The sequence below is a fragment of the Cololabis saira genome, chromosome 15 (genome assembly GCF_033807715.1).
Source record: "Cololabis saira isolate AMF1-May2022 chromosome 15, fColSai1.1, whole genome shotgun sequence".
In the NCBI taxonomy this organism is placed as follows: Eukaryota; Metazoa; Chordata; class Actinopteri; order Beloniformes; family Belonidae; genus Cololabis; species Cololabis saira.
The window spans coordinates 39,163,814-39,180,630 of record NC_084601.1 but is presented as its reverse complement, the minus strand read 5'-3'; the positions used below and the strand labels follow the sequence as shown (position 1 = coordinate 39,180,630).

Sequence of the window (16,817 nt, the reverse complement as noted above, 5' to 3'; positions counted from 1 at the left end):
AATCCGGTGTATTTACACTGCTTAATGTAGTGTTCATTAATATGCATCGTCCCGTCTAAGATAAACTTTGATTTGATTTGATTACAAATAGGTCTCCACATACATCTCAGGTGAGCACATCATCAGACTTTGCTGCTTCGTGCACAAATGTAGGAGACAGATCATTTGGAAACTCATTTTATCAAAAGAAATTATGCTATTAGGAATACAAAAGCTAAAAATCTTAGTATTTGAAAACCGCTTCAAACCCAGACATCCAGGAAAGGAGTACCGTATGTTTATTTTTTTCATTCAACATTCAACAATGCTATCAATCCATTTGTCCAAAAAATGCCCTTTTGTGTAAATTGTGTTTAGACATATGAACAACTGATTAACAGGGAGCGTATTTCAGATTTAAATACTAGACAGTGAGCGGTGTGAGTCTGCAGGTGCATGTGTGTGTGGGCGTGAGCTCTATAGAAAACATAAGGAACCTAAGTCTGCTGGCGTCTCGCCAGCACTCTGTTTGACCTTGGACACAAAGAAAAGTAGAAAGGCACACACACACCCACACAAACACACATACAAACACACACACACACACAAACAAACACACATACAAACACACACACACACACAGATGTCCCTGTCCCCAACAACCAACATGAATGACCTGCAACTAATGTCCCTCATGAAAAGATGGTGACGAAAATGCTGACGTCAAGTGGAGCCACACACACACACACACACACACACACACACACACACACACACACACACACACACACACACACACACACACACACACACACACACACACACACACACACACACACACACACACACACACACACACACACACACACACACACACACACACACACACACACACACACACACACACACACACACACACACACACACTACAAAAACTCAAAATCTTACCAGGAATATTTGTCTTATTTCTAGTTAAAATGTCTCATTTTTAGACAAAACATGTAATTACACTTAAAACAAGAGTCATCACCATAAAAATATCTCATTTGACAATTTTCACCTGTTTCAAGTCAATTTTCCCTTGAAATAAGTAGAAAAATCTGCCAGTGGGACAAGATTTATCTTCTCATTACAAGCAAAAAAATCTTGTTCCACGGGCAGATTTTTCGACTTATTTCAAGTGAAAATTTACTTGAAACAGGTGAAAATTGTTGTTTTTTCCAGTGATGAGTCTTGTTTTAAGTGTAATGAGATTTTTTTTGACTAAAAATGAGAGATTTTAACTAGAAATAAGACAAATATTCTTGTTAAGATTTTGAGTTTTTGCAGTGCAAAAGTGCTCAGACACAATAAAACATACACTGCAAAAACTCAAAATCTTACCAGGAATATTTGTCTTATTTCTAGTTAAAATGTCTCATTTTTAGTCAAAAACTCTCATTACACCTAGAACAAGAGTCATTACCAGAAAAATAACTTGTTATTTGACAATTTTCACCTGTTTCAAGTAAATTTTCACTTAAAATAAGTAGAAAAATCTGCCAATGGAACAAGATTTGTTTGCTTGTAATGAGAAGATAAATCTTGTGTCACGTCTGGGGTAAGGTGTGGACCCAAACGCAGGAGAGCAGGAGGCAGGAGTTCAACGAAAAAAGGGTTTATTTAACAAAAAAACCAAACTAAAAGCGCTGCAGGGCAGGATGCAAAACAAGAACATGAACGTGGCTACAAAAACCTGACGAGGAAAACATGGAGGTAGAAACAGTACGGTCCGACAAGGAACAAGGGAATGACAAGACCAGATATACTCAGGGGATAAGGAGACATGACGAGACACAGGTACAGACAATCAGGGCAGATGGAACACAGGCGGGACAAAACAGAAACTCAAAGCCTGGGGGGAATGTCAAACCCTGACATCTTGTTCCATTGGCAGATTTTTCCTACTTATTTCAAGTGAAAATTTACTTGAAACAGGTGAAAATTGTCAAATAACAAGTTATTTTTCTGGTAATGAGTCTTGTTTTAAGTGTAATTAGATTTTTTGACTAAAAATGAGACATTCTAACTAGAAATAAGACAAATATTCTTGTTAAAAGTTTGAGTTTTTGCAGTGCAAAAGTGCTCAGACTAGGGATGGGCGGTATGGACTAAAAAATGTATCACGATAATTTCTGGCATTTATCCCGATAACGATAAAAATGACGATAAAAAAATACCAATTCAACTCCACCTTTTTAACTATAAATCTATCTCGCTCTCAGATCCGCCATGTTTGTTACACAAAAACGTATCAACAGGAATTTATCTTTCTTTCTTTCTTTCTTTCTGTTTTTCTTTCTTTCTTTCAGGCTCATTTCCTTCCTTCTTTCCTTGTTTTCTCCCCTTTCCTTCCTTCCTTCCTTCCTTCCTTCCTTCCTTCCTTCCTTCCTTCCTTCCTTCCTTCCTTCCTTCCTTCCTTCCTTCCTTCCTTCCTTCCTTCCTTCCTTCCTTCCTTCCTTCCTCCTGCTCTCTCCTTCCTTCTTGCCTTCCTCCTTCCTTCCTTGCTTCCTTCCTTCATTCCTTCCTTATCCTTCCTTCCTTCCTTCCTTCCTTCCTCCTGCTCTTGCCTTCCTTCCTTCCTTCCTTCCTTCCTTCCTCCTGCTCTCTCTTGCCTTCCTTCCTTCCTCCTGCTCTCTCCTTCCTTCCTTCCTTCCTTCCTTCCTTCCTTCCTCCTGCTCTCTCCTTCCTTCCTTGCTTCCTTCCTTCCTTCTCCTTCCTTCCTTCCTTGCTTCCTTCCTTCCTTCCTTCCTTCTCCTTCCTTCCTTCCTTCCTTCCTTCCTTCCTTCCTCCTGCTCTCTCTTGCCTTCCTTCCTTCCTTCCTTCCTTCCTTCCTTCCTTGCTTCCTTCCTTCCTTCCTTCTCCTTCCTTCCTTCCTTCCTTCCTCCTGCTCTCTCTTGCCTTCCTTCCTTCCTTCCTTCCTTCCTTCCTTCCTTCCTTCCTTCCTTCCTTCCTTCCTTCCTTCCTTCTTTCCTCCTGCTCTCTCTTTCCTTCCTTCCTTCCTTCCTTCCTTCCTTCCTTCTTTCCTACCTTCCTTCCTTCCTTCCTCTTTTCTCCCTTCCTTCCTTCTTTCCTTCCTTCCTTCCTTCCTTCCTTCCTTCCTTCCTCCTTTCCTTGTTTTCTCCCTTTCTTTCTCCCCTTTCCTTCCCTCCTTCCCTCCTTCCTTCCTTCTTTCCTCCTGCTCTCTCTTTCCTTCCTTCCTTCCTTCCTTCCTTCCTTCCTTCCTTCCTTCCTTCCTTCCTTCCTTCCTTCCTTCCTTCCTTCCTTCCTTCCTTCCTTCCTTCCTTCCTTCCTTCCTTCCTTCCTTCCTTCCTTCCTTCCTTCCTTCCTTCCTTCCTTCCTTCCTTCCTTCCTTCCTTCCTTCCTTCCTTCCTTCCTTCCTTCCTTCCTTCCTTCATGTACGTTGTGTGTGGATTTAACACAGAACCATAAATCATCTTTACACAAAAACGTCATCAACAGGAATTTATCGTTTTTACCGCGAGATGACAAATTCTTACCGTGAGGAATTTTTTTGACGGTTTATCGTGAACGGTAAAATATCACCCATTCCCAGCTCAGACACAATAAAACATACTGCTACACTCATGTCTCCAGTTTAAAGACACGTCCCCGGCTGCATCGTACCTTCATGATGAGGAAGAGCAGCAGGATGACGAAGACGCTGACGTCAGGGTGCAGGAAGGCGGCCGAGCGGCCCAGGCCCACCGGGGGGGCCAACCCCGAAATCTTCGTCCACGTAAAGTTATCAAACAAAGAGTTGATGCACTCCCTGGGCATCAACTGGGGAGGTGGGGAAAGGTGGGAGGAGGAGGAGGAGGAGGAGGAGGAGGAGGAGGAGGAGGAGGAGGAGGAGGAGGAGGAGGAGGGATGGAGGGGACAGGAGCACAAGAGGGAGAGGTGGATGAGAGGGTGGTTGAAAAATCTAAGACAGATGGGCAGCGAGGGAGGCATACATGTTGGTAAAGGTGAAACGGAGAGCAGGGCAGAAGCAGTAGGAAAAATGGGGGGTGTAAAAAGTACAAGGGAAAAGATGGAATGGAAAACAGGGCGGGGATGAAAAGGTGAAAAGAGAGATTAACCAGATGTGATGGGACAGTTAAGGTAAAAGGAAAAAGTAAGGTTAGACGCCAAGAAAAAACAGAAGAAAATGTAGGGTGAGACAGATTTAGGGCAAGGAGGATCAGAGGGGAAGAAAAGGGAAAAGAAATGAATTAGACAGAGGAAAAAAGACGGTTTAGAAAGAAAGAACACTGCAAAAACTCAAAATCTTAACGAGAATATTTGTCTTATTTCTAGTTAAAATGTCTCATTTTTAGTCAAAAAAATCTCATTACATTTAAAACAAGACTCATCACTGGAAAAAACAACAACTTTCACCTGTTTTAACTAGAAATAAGACAAATATTCTTGTTAAGATTTTGAGTTTTTGCAGTGTAAAGACCAAAAGTTTGGACTGAGGTGTGTCCAAACGTTTAGTCTGTACTGTGTATTCATTAAGAATCATAATAACAACACATAAAAATGAAAATGTAGGACTAAATTAACATTTCTCTTACAATACACAATCTCAAGCGTATCATTATTGCATTGTTTTTGATTTGAGCAGATATCAGTGTTCACAACAGAAAGAACACTGCAAAAACTCAAAATCTTAACGAGAATATTTGTCTTATTTCTAGTTAAAATGTCTCATTTTTAGTCAAGAAAATCTCATTACATTTAAAATAAGACTCATCACTGGAAAAAACAACAATTTTCACCTGTTTCAAGTAGATTTTCACTTAAAATAAGTAGAAAAATCTGCCAGTGGAACAAGATTTTTTAGCTTAGAAGATAAATCTTGTTCCACTGGCAGATTTTTCTACTTATTTCAAGTGAAAATTTACTTGAAACAGGTGGAAATTGTCAAATAACAAGTTATTTTTCTAGTTAAAATGTCTCATTTTTAGTCAAAAAAATCTCATTACATTTAAAACAAGTGATCACCAGAAAAATAACTTATTTGACAATTTTCACCTGTTTCAAGTAAATTTTCACTTGAAATAAGTAGAAAAATCTGCCAGTGGGACAAGATTTTTCTTCTCATTACAAGCAAAAAAATCTTGTTCCACTGGAAGATTTTTCTACTTATTTTAAGTGAAAATCTACTTGAAACAGGTGAAAATTGTTGTTTTTTTCCAGTGATGAGTCTTGTTTTAAGTGTAATGAGATTTTTTTGACTAAAAATTAGACATTTTAACTAGAAATAGGACAAATATTCTTGTTAAGATTTTGAGTTTTTGCAGTGCAAAAGTGCTCAGACACAATTAAACATAAACTGCAAAAACTCAAAATCTTACCAGGAATATTTGTCTTATTTCTAGTTAAAATGTCTAATTTTTAGTCAAAAACTGTCATTACACTTAAAACAAGACTCATTACCAGAAAAATAACTTGTTATTTGACAATTTTCACCTGTTTCAAGTTAATTTTCACTTAAAATAAGTAGAAAAAATCTGCCAATGGAACAAGATTTGTTTGCTTGTAATGAGAAGATAAATCTTGTGTCACGTCTGGGGTAAGGTGTGGACCCAAACGTAGGAGAGCAGGACGCAGGAGTTCAACGAAAAAAGGGTTTATTTAACAAAAAAAACAAACTAAAAGCGCTGCAGGGCAGGATGCAAAACAAGAACATGAACGTGAATAACTTGTTATTTGACAATTTCCACCTGTTTCACGTAGATTTTCACTTAAAATAAACAAGATTTTTTTGTAATGAGAAGATAAATCTTGTCCCACTGGCAGATTTTCTACTTATTTCAAGGGAAAATTTGCTTGAAAATCGTCAAATAACAAGTTATTTTTCTGGTAATGACTCTTGTTTTAAGTATAATGAGATTTTTGTCTAAAAATTAGACATTTTAACTAAAAATAAGACAAATATTCCTGGTAAGATTTTGAGTTTTTGCAGTGTACTGTATATGATAGAGTCCTGATCAGTGTTAATCGATCGGCCAGTGGTTTGTTTATGTTGAATCGTCTTGAGTATCATCTTGATATGAATTCCTATCTGTGGCCTTAATAGTGAAGTGGGTGTTAATGTGTCCGTATGGCTCTCCTCAGCTTCAGCTTGAAGTCTCAGGTAACCTTGCCAATCCGGAGCTAAGTGCTCATCACATGTTTCACAGACGCTTGAACGAGACCACTTAGTGAGAACCAGGTGGGTGAATCTCCCTGCATATGTCAGTCGCTCTCACCTTAACGCAGAGACGTCTGGCACCTTTCAACAAAGGCTGTGCATCATCTCTGCACAGCTCTGGATCTAAATCTAAATAATTTACCTCTAAAGTCCCAGTCTGATGTGACAGACGGCGCTTCTCTTCTGCAAGCGGATATATAGTTATTAGTGAAAGAAATCCTTTCAAGAGGACCTGATGGAGCGCTGCAGAAAACGGCAGCTCAGCTGGAGGAGATTATTATAGGCGTTGTAAAGCGTACTTGAGACCACTGCTTCAGAAAACTGAACAGGAAAGGCTATTCCATCCGCCTCTGCCAAGGCCGGCGGCGTTTCACTGAGCCGATCTGCAACGGCACACAATGATTCCCACCCTGACTCATGCACCCAGTGCAACTGTAGCATCTGAATGGCCTGTTCTGTTGTTGTTTTCCCACTGCAGAGGCGTTATGGAGATGCAGGAGCCAATGCATTTGGTGCCCGTGAGCCATTGAGAGGCATTTATGTATATGTGGAGCAAAATAATTAAAGAGAATTAGTCATTTTTGAGTCAGCAAGCGAGAATGAGTCACCGGACAAGTCCACCCGTACCCATCTGTTGGCAGCTTTTTAGTTAACGTCACTCTTTCACTGCAAAAATTCAAAATCTTACCAGGAATATTTGTGTTATTTATAGTTCAAATGTCTCATTACACTTAAAACAAGAGTCATTACCAGAAAAATAACTTGTAATTTGACAATTTCCACCTGTTTCAAGTACATTTTCACTTGAAATAAGTAGAAAAATCTGCCAGTGGGACAAGATTTATCTTCTCATTACAAGCAAAAAAATCTTGTTCCACTGGCAGATTTTTCTACTTATTTCAAGTGAAAACAGGTTAAACAGGTGAAAATTGTCAAATAACAAGTTATCTTTCTGGTAATGACTCTTGTTTTAAGTGTAATGAGATTTTTGACTAAAAATTAGACATTTTAACTAGAAATAAGACAAATATTCCAAAAATCTTGTTCCACTGGCTGATTTTTCTGCTCATTTTAAGTGAAAATCTACTTGAAACAGGTGAACATTTTTGTTTTTTTTCCCCCAGTAATGACTCTTGTTTTAAGTGTAATGAGATTTTTTTGACTAAAAATGAGACATTTTAACTAGAAATAAGACAAATATTCTTGTTAAGATTTTGAGTTTTTGCAGTGTAAATCTTGGCCGATTTTTGTTTTATAGAAATAACAGCAGTGGCAGATTTTTCTACTTGAAACAGGTGAAAATTGTTGTTTTTTCCAGTGATGAGTCTTGTTTTAAGTGTAATGAGATTTTCTTTTTACTAAAAATTTGACATTTTAACTAGAAATAAGACAAATATTCCTGGTAAGATTTGGAGTTTTTGCAGTGTAACCTCTGTTCTAGACAAAAGCTTTCAAAAGTTCTTAAACCAACTAAAACTGAACTGAAATAATCAAACAAACTAAAAAAGGAAATAAAAACTATAAAAAAATTCTTAACATCTACAAGCGGTCCGGCTTAAGCCTTAGCCGTTAATGACCGTTAATGACCGACGGCTCAGACTCAAAGTTTGGAGATTTGACTTTCATGTGTCTGAGGTTTAGCAGATAAATAAATATTCTCTATTTTCTTCCACATTTCCACGAATGAATTCGATTGCAATGACACTATTGCCTTTCAGGTGCGTCCGGTAAGCATGTTTTGGTCCCACCGTGGGAGATAAAGGTCACAGTCTGAGCTTCAATCCCTCCCAATCGTGTGATGTGTTCAGCCGAGGGGACGCAGCTGGCTCACGTCTATCAGGTGCTGCAACGGCGTTTCATACCCAAGCAAAAACAAAGAGAAAACCTCCAAACGACCTTGAGTGTCGGTGGCAGCTTTCTCTCTTCTGTGGATCTGCACAGAGCGTTCAATCCCCGCTGCTCAGAGTTTGCCTTTTATGCCGTACGATAGCCTGTGGGTGGATCATTTTTGCACTTTAAAGAAAAGGTGCGACGAACCTCTTTAACCAGCAAAATTACTGCACAACCACAAAAATATCATTTAGTGTCCACCAAACATTGAAACCTACGGAAGAGTATTAGGGCCACTTAAAAAAAATAAAAAGAATTCTGAGAAAAAAGTCAGAATTCTGACTTTAATCTCAGAATTCTGAGAAAAAAGTCAGAATTCTGAGAAAAAAGTCAGAATTCTGACTTTAATCTCAGAATTCTGAGAAAAAAGTCAGAATTCTGAGAAAAAAGTCCGAATTCTGACTTTAAACTCAGAATTCTGAGAAAAAAGTCAGAATTCTGAGAAAAAAGTCAGAATTCTGAGAAAAAAGTCAGAATTCTGACTTTAATCTCAGAATTCTGAGAAAAAAGTCAGAATTCTGAGAAAAAAGTCAGAATTCTGACTTTAATCTCAGAATTCTGAGAAAAAAGTCAGAATTCTGAGAAAAAAGTCAGAATTCTGACTTTAATCTCAGAATTCTGAGAAAAAAGTCCGAATTCTGAGAAAAAAGTCAGAATTCTGACTTTAATCTCAGAATTCTGAGAAAAAAGTCAGAATTCTGAGAAAAAAGTCAGAATTCTGACTTTAATCTCAGAATTCTGAGAAAAAAGTCAGAATTCTGACTTTAAACTCAGAATTCTGAGAAAAAAGTCAGAATTCTAAGAAAAAAGTCAGAATTCTGACTTTAATCTCAGAATTCTGAGAAAAAAGTCAGAATTCTGAGAAAAAAGTCAGAATTCTGACTTTAATCTCAGAATTCTGAGAAAAAAGTCAGAATTCTGAGAAAAAAGTCAGAATTCTGACTTTAATCTCAGAATTCTGAGAAAAAAGTCAGAATTCTGACTTTAATCTCTGAGATTAAAGTCAGAATTCTGACTTTTTTCTCAGAATTCTTTTTATTTTTTTAAGTGGCCCTAATACTCTTCCGTAGAAACGAATATTCTGCCGGTGTTCAAAAACATACAAATCTGCTGTCAGCATCTCACACACAGATTTTGACGTTTGCATAAGAGACAGCCTGAACTAACATCATTTGAATGTTGTATCTGCAGGTTTTAATGTATTAAATGAATTTAATCTTTTAAAGTCCTTTTCAAAATCAACTGTAACTTAAGACTCATTTTAAGTCCACGTTTACACATGTATTTTACAAAAACTGATATTTCCGCCTTTAACGTTTTGAAAAATACCATAATTTACATCAGATCGTTTTCAAAATCTCTTCATTTACACAAACCCGCATAAATAGCTGTTAAGGTGCTATGAGCATCCAAACCTACAGGGGGCAGTGTAACGAGAAGATAAAGTAATGCTAGCCAATCAGAATCCTGGAAAAAAACATCAACAAATGACACGAGTAACTTCAGTGGCCAAACAAATTGTAAACACAGGTCTCACACATGACGCTGGTGACGTTTCTGTGGCATAATGTGACGTTCTGAAGCCTAAATGTCCGTTTCCCTCTTTTTACAAGCAAACATGAAGACGGAGTTTTTGCAAATCTCCACTTTGGCCGGAGTTTCAGAAATGATCATTTTTGGTGACTTTGAGCTTCGTTTTCGTGTAAACGAACGGCCAAAACGCATGAAAACACCACAGTTTTCCATACAACAAAAGTACAAAGAATATACTGTAAGGCAATCTCCAATTGTGGTAGTACTCTTGTTTGTTTCTGTAAATTATGGCCTTTTTCCTGGAAACATAAATGGACTCTACGCTGATTTTAAATACATTTTTAGAATATGGGTTTTTCAAGCCACGACTGATTACGGTTGCATTTCCCCACAGTGAATAAAGGCCGATGGAGCGGAGGCCAAAGGCAGCGACCACAGCCCAAAACACATGCAGACCACCGGCAAACATTGGTGCAGCGTCTCAACCTTGAAACTTCAAAATCACGTGGTCATATGTTAAACTGGTGTTTGTACTTCTGCTTCTCAAAGACACAACTGGACCACGGGGATGAGAAACACAACACTATTTACTGGTTTTAAAGAGATACGTTGCTGGGGAAATGTCTGGTGAATGAAGACACATCTATCAGTATTCAGTACGTTTACATGCAGCAAAGAAATGGGATTTCTGATGGTATCAGATAAAGACATCCAGAAGACTTGTCTGAGTTTACATGCTGTTCAGAGATCGGATAAATCATAGACATATATACATAGACGCCGCATCGAATGCCGCCGCCCACTGAAGTGACGTGCCTATAGGTCCGCCATCTTGGTACAGACCACTCGCCACGGCAATGCATTACATCTATGGAGGAGCGGCGTTTCTACACACACAAAAGTGATCATAAATGATGTTGTGAAGCTAATTTCACGTGATTTGTTTGTCAAACGTCACACATTACAGACAGACATAGATAAAACAAAAAGAAAAGAAAGAAAAGAACCCAGAAAACGTTCAATGTTCAGGTCTTTATTTACTACAAGTATTTACTATATAATTGTTTCTATTGCCATTACTATTATTATTAATATTATATTATATTAACATATATTATATATACATATATATTATATTATATATTAACATTATATTAACATTGAATTATTATTGTTACTATTGCTATTACATTCTATTATTGTTTTATCACTATCATCATTAGATGATTATAATAAATATAATGTATACTATCATATATATATATATATATACATATGTCTATATATTTATATATATCTATACATCCCCATCTATCTATCTATCTATCTATCTATCTATCTATCTATCTATCTATCTATCTATCTATCTATCTATCTATCTATCGTATAATACAAGCCTTTCACAGATTCTAGCTAAAACCCCTGAAAGAGAACGGTTTTGCACAGTTTCTTTCTTGTGCTACCACTCTGGTATTTGAGTGAGGTGACTTTTGCAATGTGGTGAAACACAGACACCACTTTCAGTAGGTTGGAATGGTGGTTGTCAATGCCAAACTGTGTGTATAATATGTAATATATATGTATATATAATATAATATTAATAATAATAGTAATGGCAATAGAAAACAATTATATAGTAAATACTTGTATAGTAAATGAAGACCTGAACATTGAACGTTTTCTGGGTTCTTTTCTTTCTTTTTGTTTTATCTATGTCTGTCTGTAATGTGTGACGTTTGACAAACAAATCACGTCAAATTAGCTTCACAACATCATTTATGATCACTTTTGTGTGTGTAGAAACGCTGCTCCTCCATAGATGTAATGCATTGCCGTGGCGAGTGGTCTGTACCAAGATGGCGGACCTATAGGCACGTCCAGCCACAGTGGATGCGGCGTCTATGTATATATATGTCTATGGGATAAATGTCCAGAGCATGGCTGACTCCATGACGCTATGTGGGGCTGTAACCATGGTAACCATTTCAACAAAGAGCCACTTCCGGTTGACGGTTGTTTTGTTTGGCGCCAATGTTACGCCTTCCGTATATTTTTCTACTTTATTTTGATCTGCTCCGGTGTCCTGATGAAGCTTCTGCCATCTGTTTCGCAATCTTTTTAAAGGTGTTTAAACAACTATTTAACACGCGCCGTCTCCTTTCACTTCCGGGTGAAGCCCCAGAGGAAATTCTCCAACTGCTCAGACTGCAATATCCGATGTCTCCGTATACATGGTGTTAAAATTCCGACTGTGAACGAGTTATCTAGGTGTTGCTACCTGATTATTAAATGTTCGATAAAGGTCAGAAATATGTCCGAAGTAGATCGGATTGACGTGTTTACATGCAGTTTAAAAGTCTTATACGATCAGAAATCCGATTGAACTGCTGCATGTAAACGTACTGTATGATCCCACTACACGCGCCTTTTATCCTCACACATCAAAGACCTCAAAGTCGGATGTTTGTGTTCAAGACGTTTTTAAGACGCCCTGTTTGAAGTCTGACCTCTCCTGCCATGAACTGTCCGAACCCTGGCGGGAAGGTCAAGGTGGAGATGAGCAGCGTCACCACAGCAGGGAACACCAACCGGCTGCAAGGGAACAAGACACAAGAAAAGTCAAAAAATTACTGATTGATTTTTAAAAAAAACGATAAAAAAATAATAATTTTGAGTAAAGGAATACATGATGATTACAGAATGTTTCACAGCAGCAGGATGAGACTCACTGCTTGATCAGGAAGCGGGTCATGGCGTTGGGTCGTCTCATGAACAACACGACCTGTCTGTTGAGATAGACAAAGAACGCCCCCAGAAACCCGCAGCAGATCCTGCACACAAATGTGCTCGTCAAATTTTATTGTCCATTTGTAAAACGCTATTTTAGTGCTTTAGAGGCAGAGAGAGGACTTAAGGCTGAATTATGGTTCTGCAGTAAATCAACGCAGAGCCTACGCCGTAGGGTACTACGCGGGAGTCTCTACGCTGTAGCCCAGGGGTCGGGAACCCAAAATGTTGAAAGAGCCGTATTGGACCAAAAACACAAAAAACAAATATGTCTGGAGCCGCAAAAAATGAAAAGTCTTGTATCAGCCTTAGAATGAAGGCAACACGTGCTGTATGTATCTATATTAGTTATAACTGGGGGAAGATTTTTTTTTTTTCATTATGCACTTCGAGAAAAAAGTCGAAATGTTGAGAAAAATGTCGAAAATTCGAGAAGAAAGTCGAAATGTCGAGATTAATGTTGAAGTACAATCTTGAGACAAAAGCCGAAATGTCGAGAAAAAAGTCGAAATGTTGAGAAAAAAGTGGAAATGTTGAGAAAAAAGTCAAAATGTTGAGAAAAAAGTCGAAATGTCGATAAAAAAGTCGAAATATCGAGATTAAAAAAGGAAAAAGGAAAGAAAAAAAGAAAAGAAGAAAAAAGAGGAAAAAAGAAGAAAAAAAGGAAAAAAAAATTTAAAAAGAAGAAAAAAAGGAAAAAAAAAGGTCAAACATTTTTGAAAAAGCTCCAGGAGCCACTAGGGCGGCGCTAAAGAGCCGCAGGCGGTTCTGGAGCCGCGGGTTGCCGACCCCTGCCGTAGCCTGACGTGCACCTCCCAAAAAATTGTAACTACGCGTCGAGGCGACGCAGACCCAACATGGACTGAGAGGGCTGTGATTGGTTCGCTTGGTAGCAACGTATTTCCGGTTCTGGTTCGTGAAGCAGTAATTAACTTTCAGCGCTCTTTTCTTCGTGTGTGTGTGATTGTTTTGGGTTGTTTTGGTTTTTTGCACAATAGTTGTCCTTATCTCTTTGATTCACTGTGACCGGAAAAGGCGGAAGCTAAACAAAGTATCAACTGGCTCTCTGGGGGGGTTTATTGCACCACGGAGAAATGGAGTGACGGAGAAGTCCGAAGGGTTCACGACGGCGTCACAGCAACGGCATAGGCTCTGCGTTGGTTTAACGCAGAACCATAAATCAGGCTTTATAGGGGATGTAAAATAGAAACTTAAAGGGGACCTATTATGAAACAGGTTTTCTCTTGCTTTGACAAAGTGGTCTCCCCTCAGCCTGCCAACTCAGAGAAGGAGGAAAGCAACCAGATTCTGCAGTGTCTGTACAGCCGCCTGGATGATCCGTCCAGTGTGATGTGGATCTACGAGCCAATAAGATTCTGCTCCCGTCGTTACGTAACGACGATGCGTGAAACCACTAACAACTAACTGTGGCCGGAACAACAACAACAACTCCGCCAGTCGAAATGTCGAGAAAAAAGTGAAAATGTCGAGAAAAAAGTGAAAATGTCGAGAAAAAAGTGAAAATGTCGAGAAAAAAGTTGAAATTTCTAGAAAAAAGTCGAAATGTCGAAATTAATGTTGAAGTACAATTTCGAGAAAAAAGTCAAAATGCAGAGAAAAAAAGTCAAAATGTCGAGAAAAAAGTTGAAATTTTGAGAAAAAACTCAAAATGTCGAGAAAAAAGTTGAAATTTCGAGAAAAAAGTCAAAATGTCGAGAAAAAAGTCGAAATGTCGAGATTAAAGGGGACCTATTCTGAAAAACAGGTTTTTTTCTTGCTTTAACATATATTAAGTGGTCTCCCCTCAGCCTGCCAACTCAGAGAAGGAGGAAAGAAACCAGATTCTGCAGTGTCTGTACAGCCGCCCAGATGATCCGTCCAGTGTGATGTGGATCTACGAGCCATTCAGATTCTGATCCCTTTCGTTACGTAACCAAAATGCGATTTACATCGGTTGGCCTCCGATGCGTGAAACCACTAACAACTAACTCCACCGGCCGGAGCTTCCACCATTTTTTCGTAGTGGTGCATCGCGTCATTCAGGCAGCCAATCAGCACAGAGCCTCATTATCATAGCCCCGCCCACTCAGAATCCTGCATAGATAATGAGGTTAGAGAATGGGAAGATAAAGACATGGTTTAGAGGCTGAATTTCCAATTTATTTAGCAAAAACAATCAAAAGCTTGTTTTTAAGACATTCAAGGCCTGTTTAAAATAGGTATTAGAGCCATAATAGGTCCCCTTTAAGAAATGTAAACTCTAGATCCACACCTTGATGAATATGACCCGTCCCTCCCTCTTCTCCAGTAATGACAGGCCGGATAATCAGCCTGTCTGACTTTAAATAACATGGGATGGTTGAGTGGGTGAACATCACACGCTCACACTGTGTTTCTCTGCATCTCTTTTTTTCCACCCTTTAGGTAAATTGTGAACTTATACATGGGATTCTTTGCATCTTAAAAGGTTTAATTTTCCATTACGGTCTGATGTATTTAGTATGGAGCCAAATCAAGGCCAAAAGTTTTGCTAATTTGAAAATAAAATTTGAACCTGAAAATTCTTTTTTACAGTTTCAATTTTATTTTTTTCAGTATCAGATCTTTTTATTTCAGCTTCAAATCTTTTTTTCAGGTTCAAATATTTTTTTTTCAGTTTCACGTCTTTTTTTTTCCAGGTTCAAATTTTTTTTTCAGGTTCCGACTTTTGGCCCGGATCTGGCGTGGGGGGCGTGGCATCAACTGAGAGGGGCGTGGCATCATGAGTGACAGCAGAACAGAGAAGGCAGGGGACGTTCCTCAGTCATGTTGCCTTCAGGAAACGTAGGTTGCAGAAGTTATCAGTAGAAGTATGATTCAACACTGTATATACACCATATTCACGTGATTGGCAGTGGAAAAAACTGATATTAGTGACACATTTCTGTTTAAAAAGCTGTTTTAGACCGTACTTGGTAGTATGTGGAAGTGGGAAATGTCAAACTTTAAAGTGTGGCTGTTGAACTGTACAGTCTGGCATAGTTTATTGCTTTTATACTGCGATTGGTGCCAAGTACGGTCTAAAACAGCTTTTTAAACAGAAATGTGTCACTAATATCAGTTTTTTCCACTGCCAATCACGTGAATATGGTGTATATACAGTGTTGAATCATACTTCTACTGATAGCTTCTGCAACCTACTATTCCTGAAGGCAACAGGACTGAGTAACGTCCCCCGCCTTCTCTGTTCTGCTGTCACTCATGATGCCACGCCCCTCTCAGTTGATGCCACGCCCCTCTCAGTTGATGCCACGCCCCCCACGCCAGATCGGGGCCAAAAGTCTGAACCTGAAAAAAAAATTTGAACCTGAAAAAAAAAGAAGTGAAACTGAAAAAAAAGACGTGAAACTGAAAAAAAAATATTTGAACCTGAAAAAAAGATTTGAAACTGAAATAAAAAGATTTGAAACTGAAAAAAAGATCTGATACTGAAAAAAATAAAATTGAAACTGTAAAAAAGAATTTTCAGGTTCAAATTTTATTTTCAAATTAGCAAAACTTTTGGCCTTGATTTGGCTCCATATTTAGCGTGTTCCAACTACTCACCCAATGATGGCGAAAGCTGGCAGCTCCTGGAGGTCAAAAGGGAAATCCATCCGGAAGTTTGTCCTGAACAGAGCAGTGATGGTTACTGGGAAAGAAAATAAAAGGAAATCTTGACATGTGAAAACAAAGAAAAGAGAAAGCTGTGGGTTGTTTTTTTTTAAATTATTTTTATCATCATTACACTGCAAAAACTCAAAATCTTAACAAGAATATTTGTCTTATTTCTAGTTAAAATGTCTGATTTTTAGTAAAAAAAAATGTCATTACACTTAAAACAAGACTCATCACTGGAAAAATCAACAATTTTCACCTGTTTCAAGTAGATTTTCACTTGAAATAAGTAGAAAAATCTGCCAGTGGAACAAGATTTTTTAGATTGTAATGAGAAGATAAATCCTTTCCCAGATTTTTCTATTTTTTCATTACAAGCAAACAAATCTTGTTCCATTGGCAGATTTTTTCTACTTATTTTAAGTGAAAATTTACTTGAAACAGGTGAAAATTGTCAAATAAGTTATTTTTCTGGTAATGACTCTTGTTTTAAGTGTAATGAGAGTTTTTGACTAAAAATTAGACATTTTAACTAGAAATAAGACAAATATTCTTGGTAAGATTTTGAGTTTTTGCAGTGTACGTTTTATTGTGTCTGAGCAATTTTGCACTGCAAAAACTCCAAATCTTAACAAGAATATTTTTCTTATTTCTAGTTAAAATCTCTCATTTTTAGTCAAAAAAAAATCTCATTACACTTAAAACAAGACTCATCACTGGAAAAAACAACAATTTTCACCTGTTTCAAGTAGATTTTCACTTAAAATAAGTA

The 16,817-nt window shown here is 38.0% G+C and overlaps 1 protein-coding gene across 1 annotated transcript in view; it reads right to left on the bottom strand.

The window, feature by feature from the left end:
• Positions 1–16,817, bottom strand: part of LOC133460926 (chloride channel protein 1-like) — a 131,362-nt gene that overhangs the window by 65,646 nt on the left and 48,899 nt on the right. Inside the window, exons 9-12 of the mRNA XM_061741639.1 lie at positions 15,995–16,079; positions 12,352–12,453; positions 12,130–12,214; positions 3,646–3,801 (exon numbers count right to left, since the gene is read on the bottom strand). Of these exons, the coding sequence (XP_061597623.1) occupies positions 3,646–3,801; positions 12,130–12,214; positions 12,352–12,453; positions 15,995–16,079 (428 nt within the window). The remainder of the gene's footprint in view (positions 1–3,645; positions 3,802–12,129; positions 12,215–12,351; positions 12,454–15,994; positions 16,080–16,817) is intronic.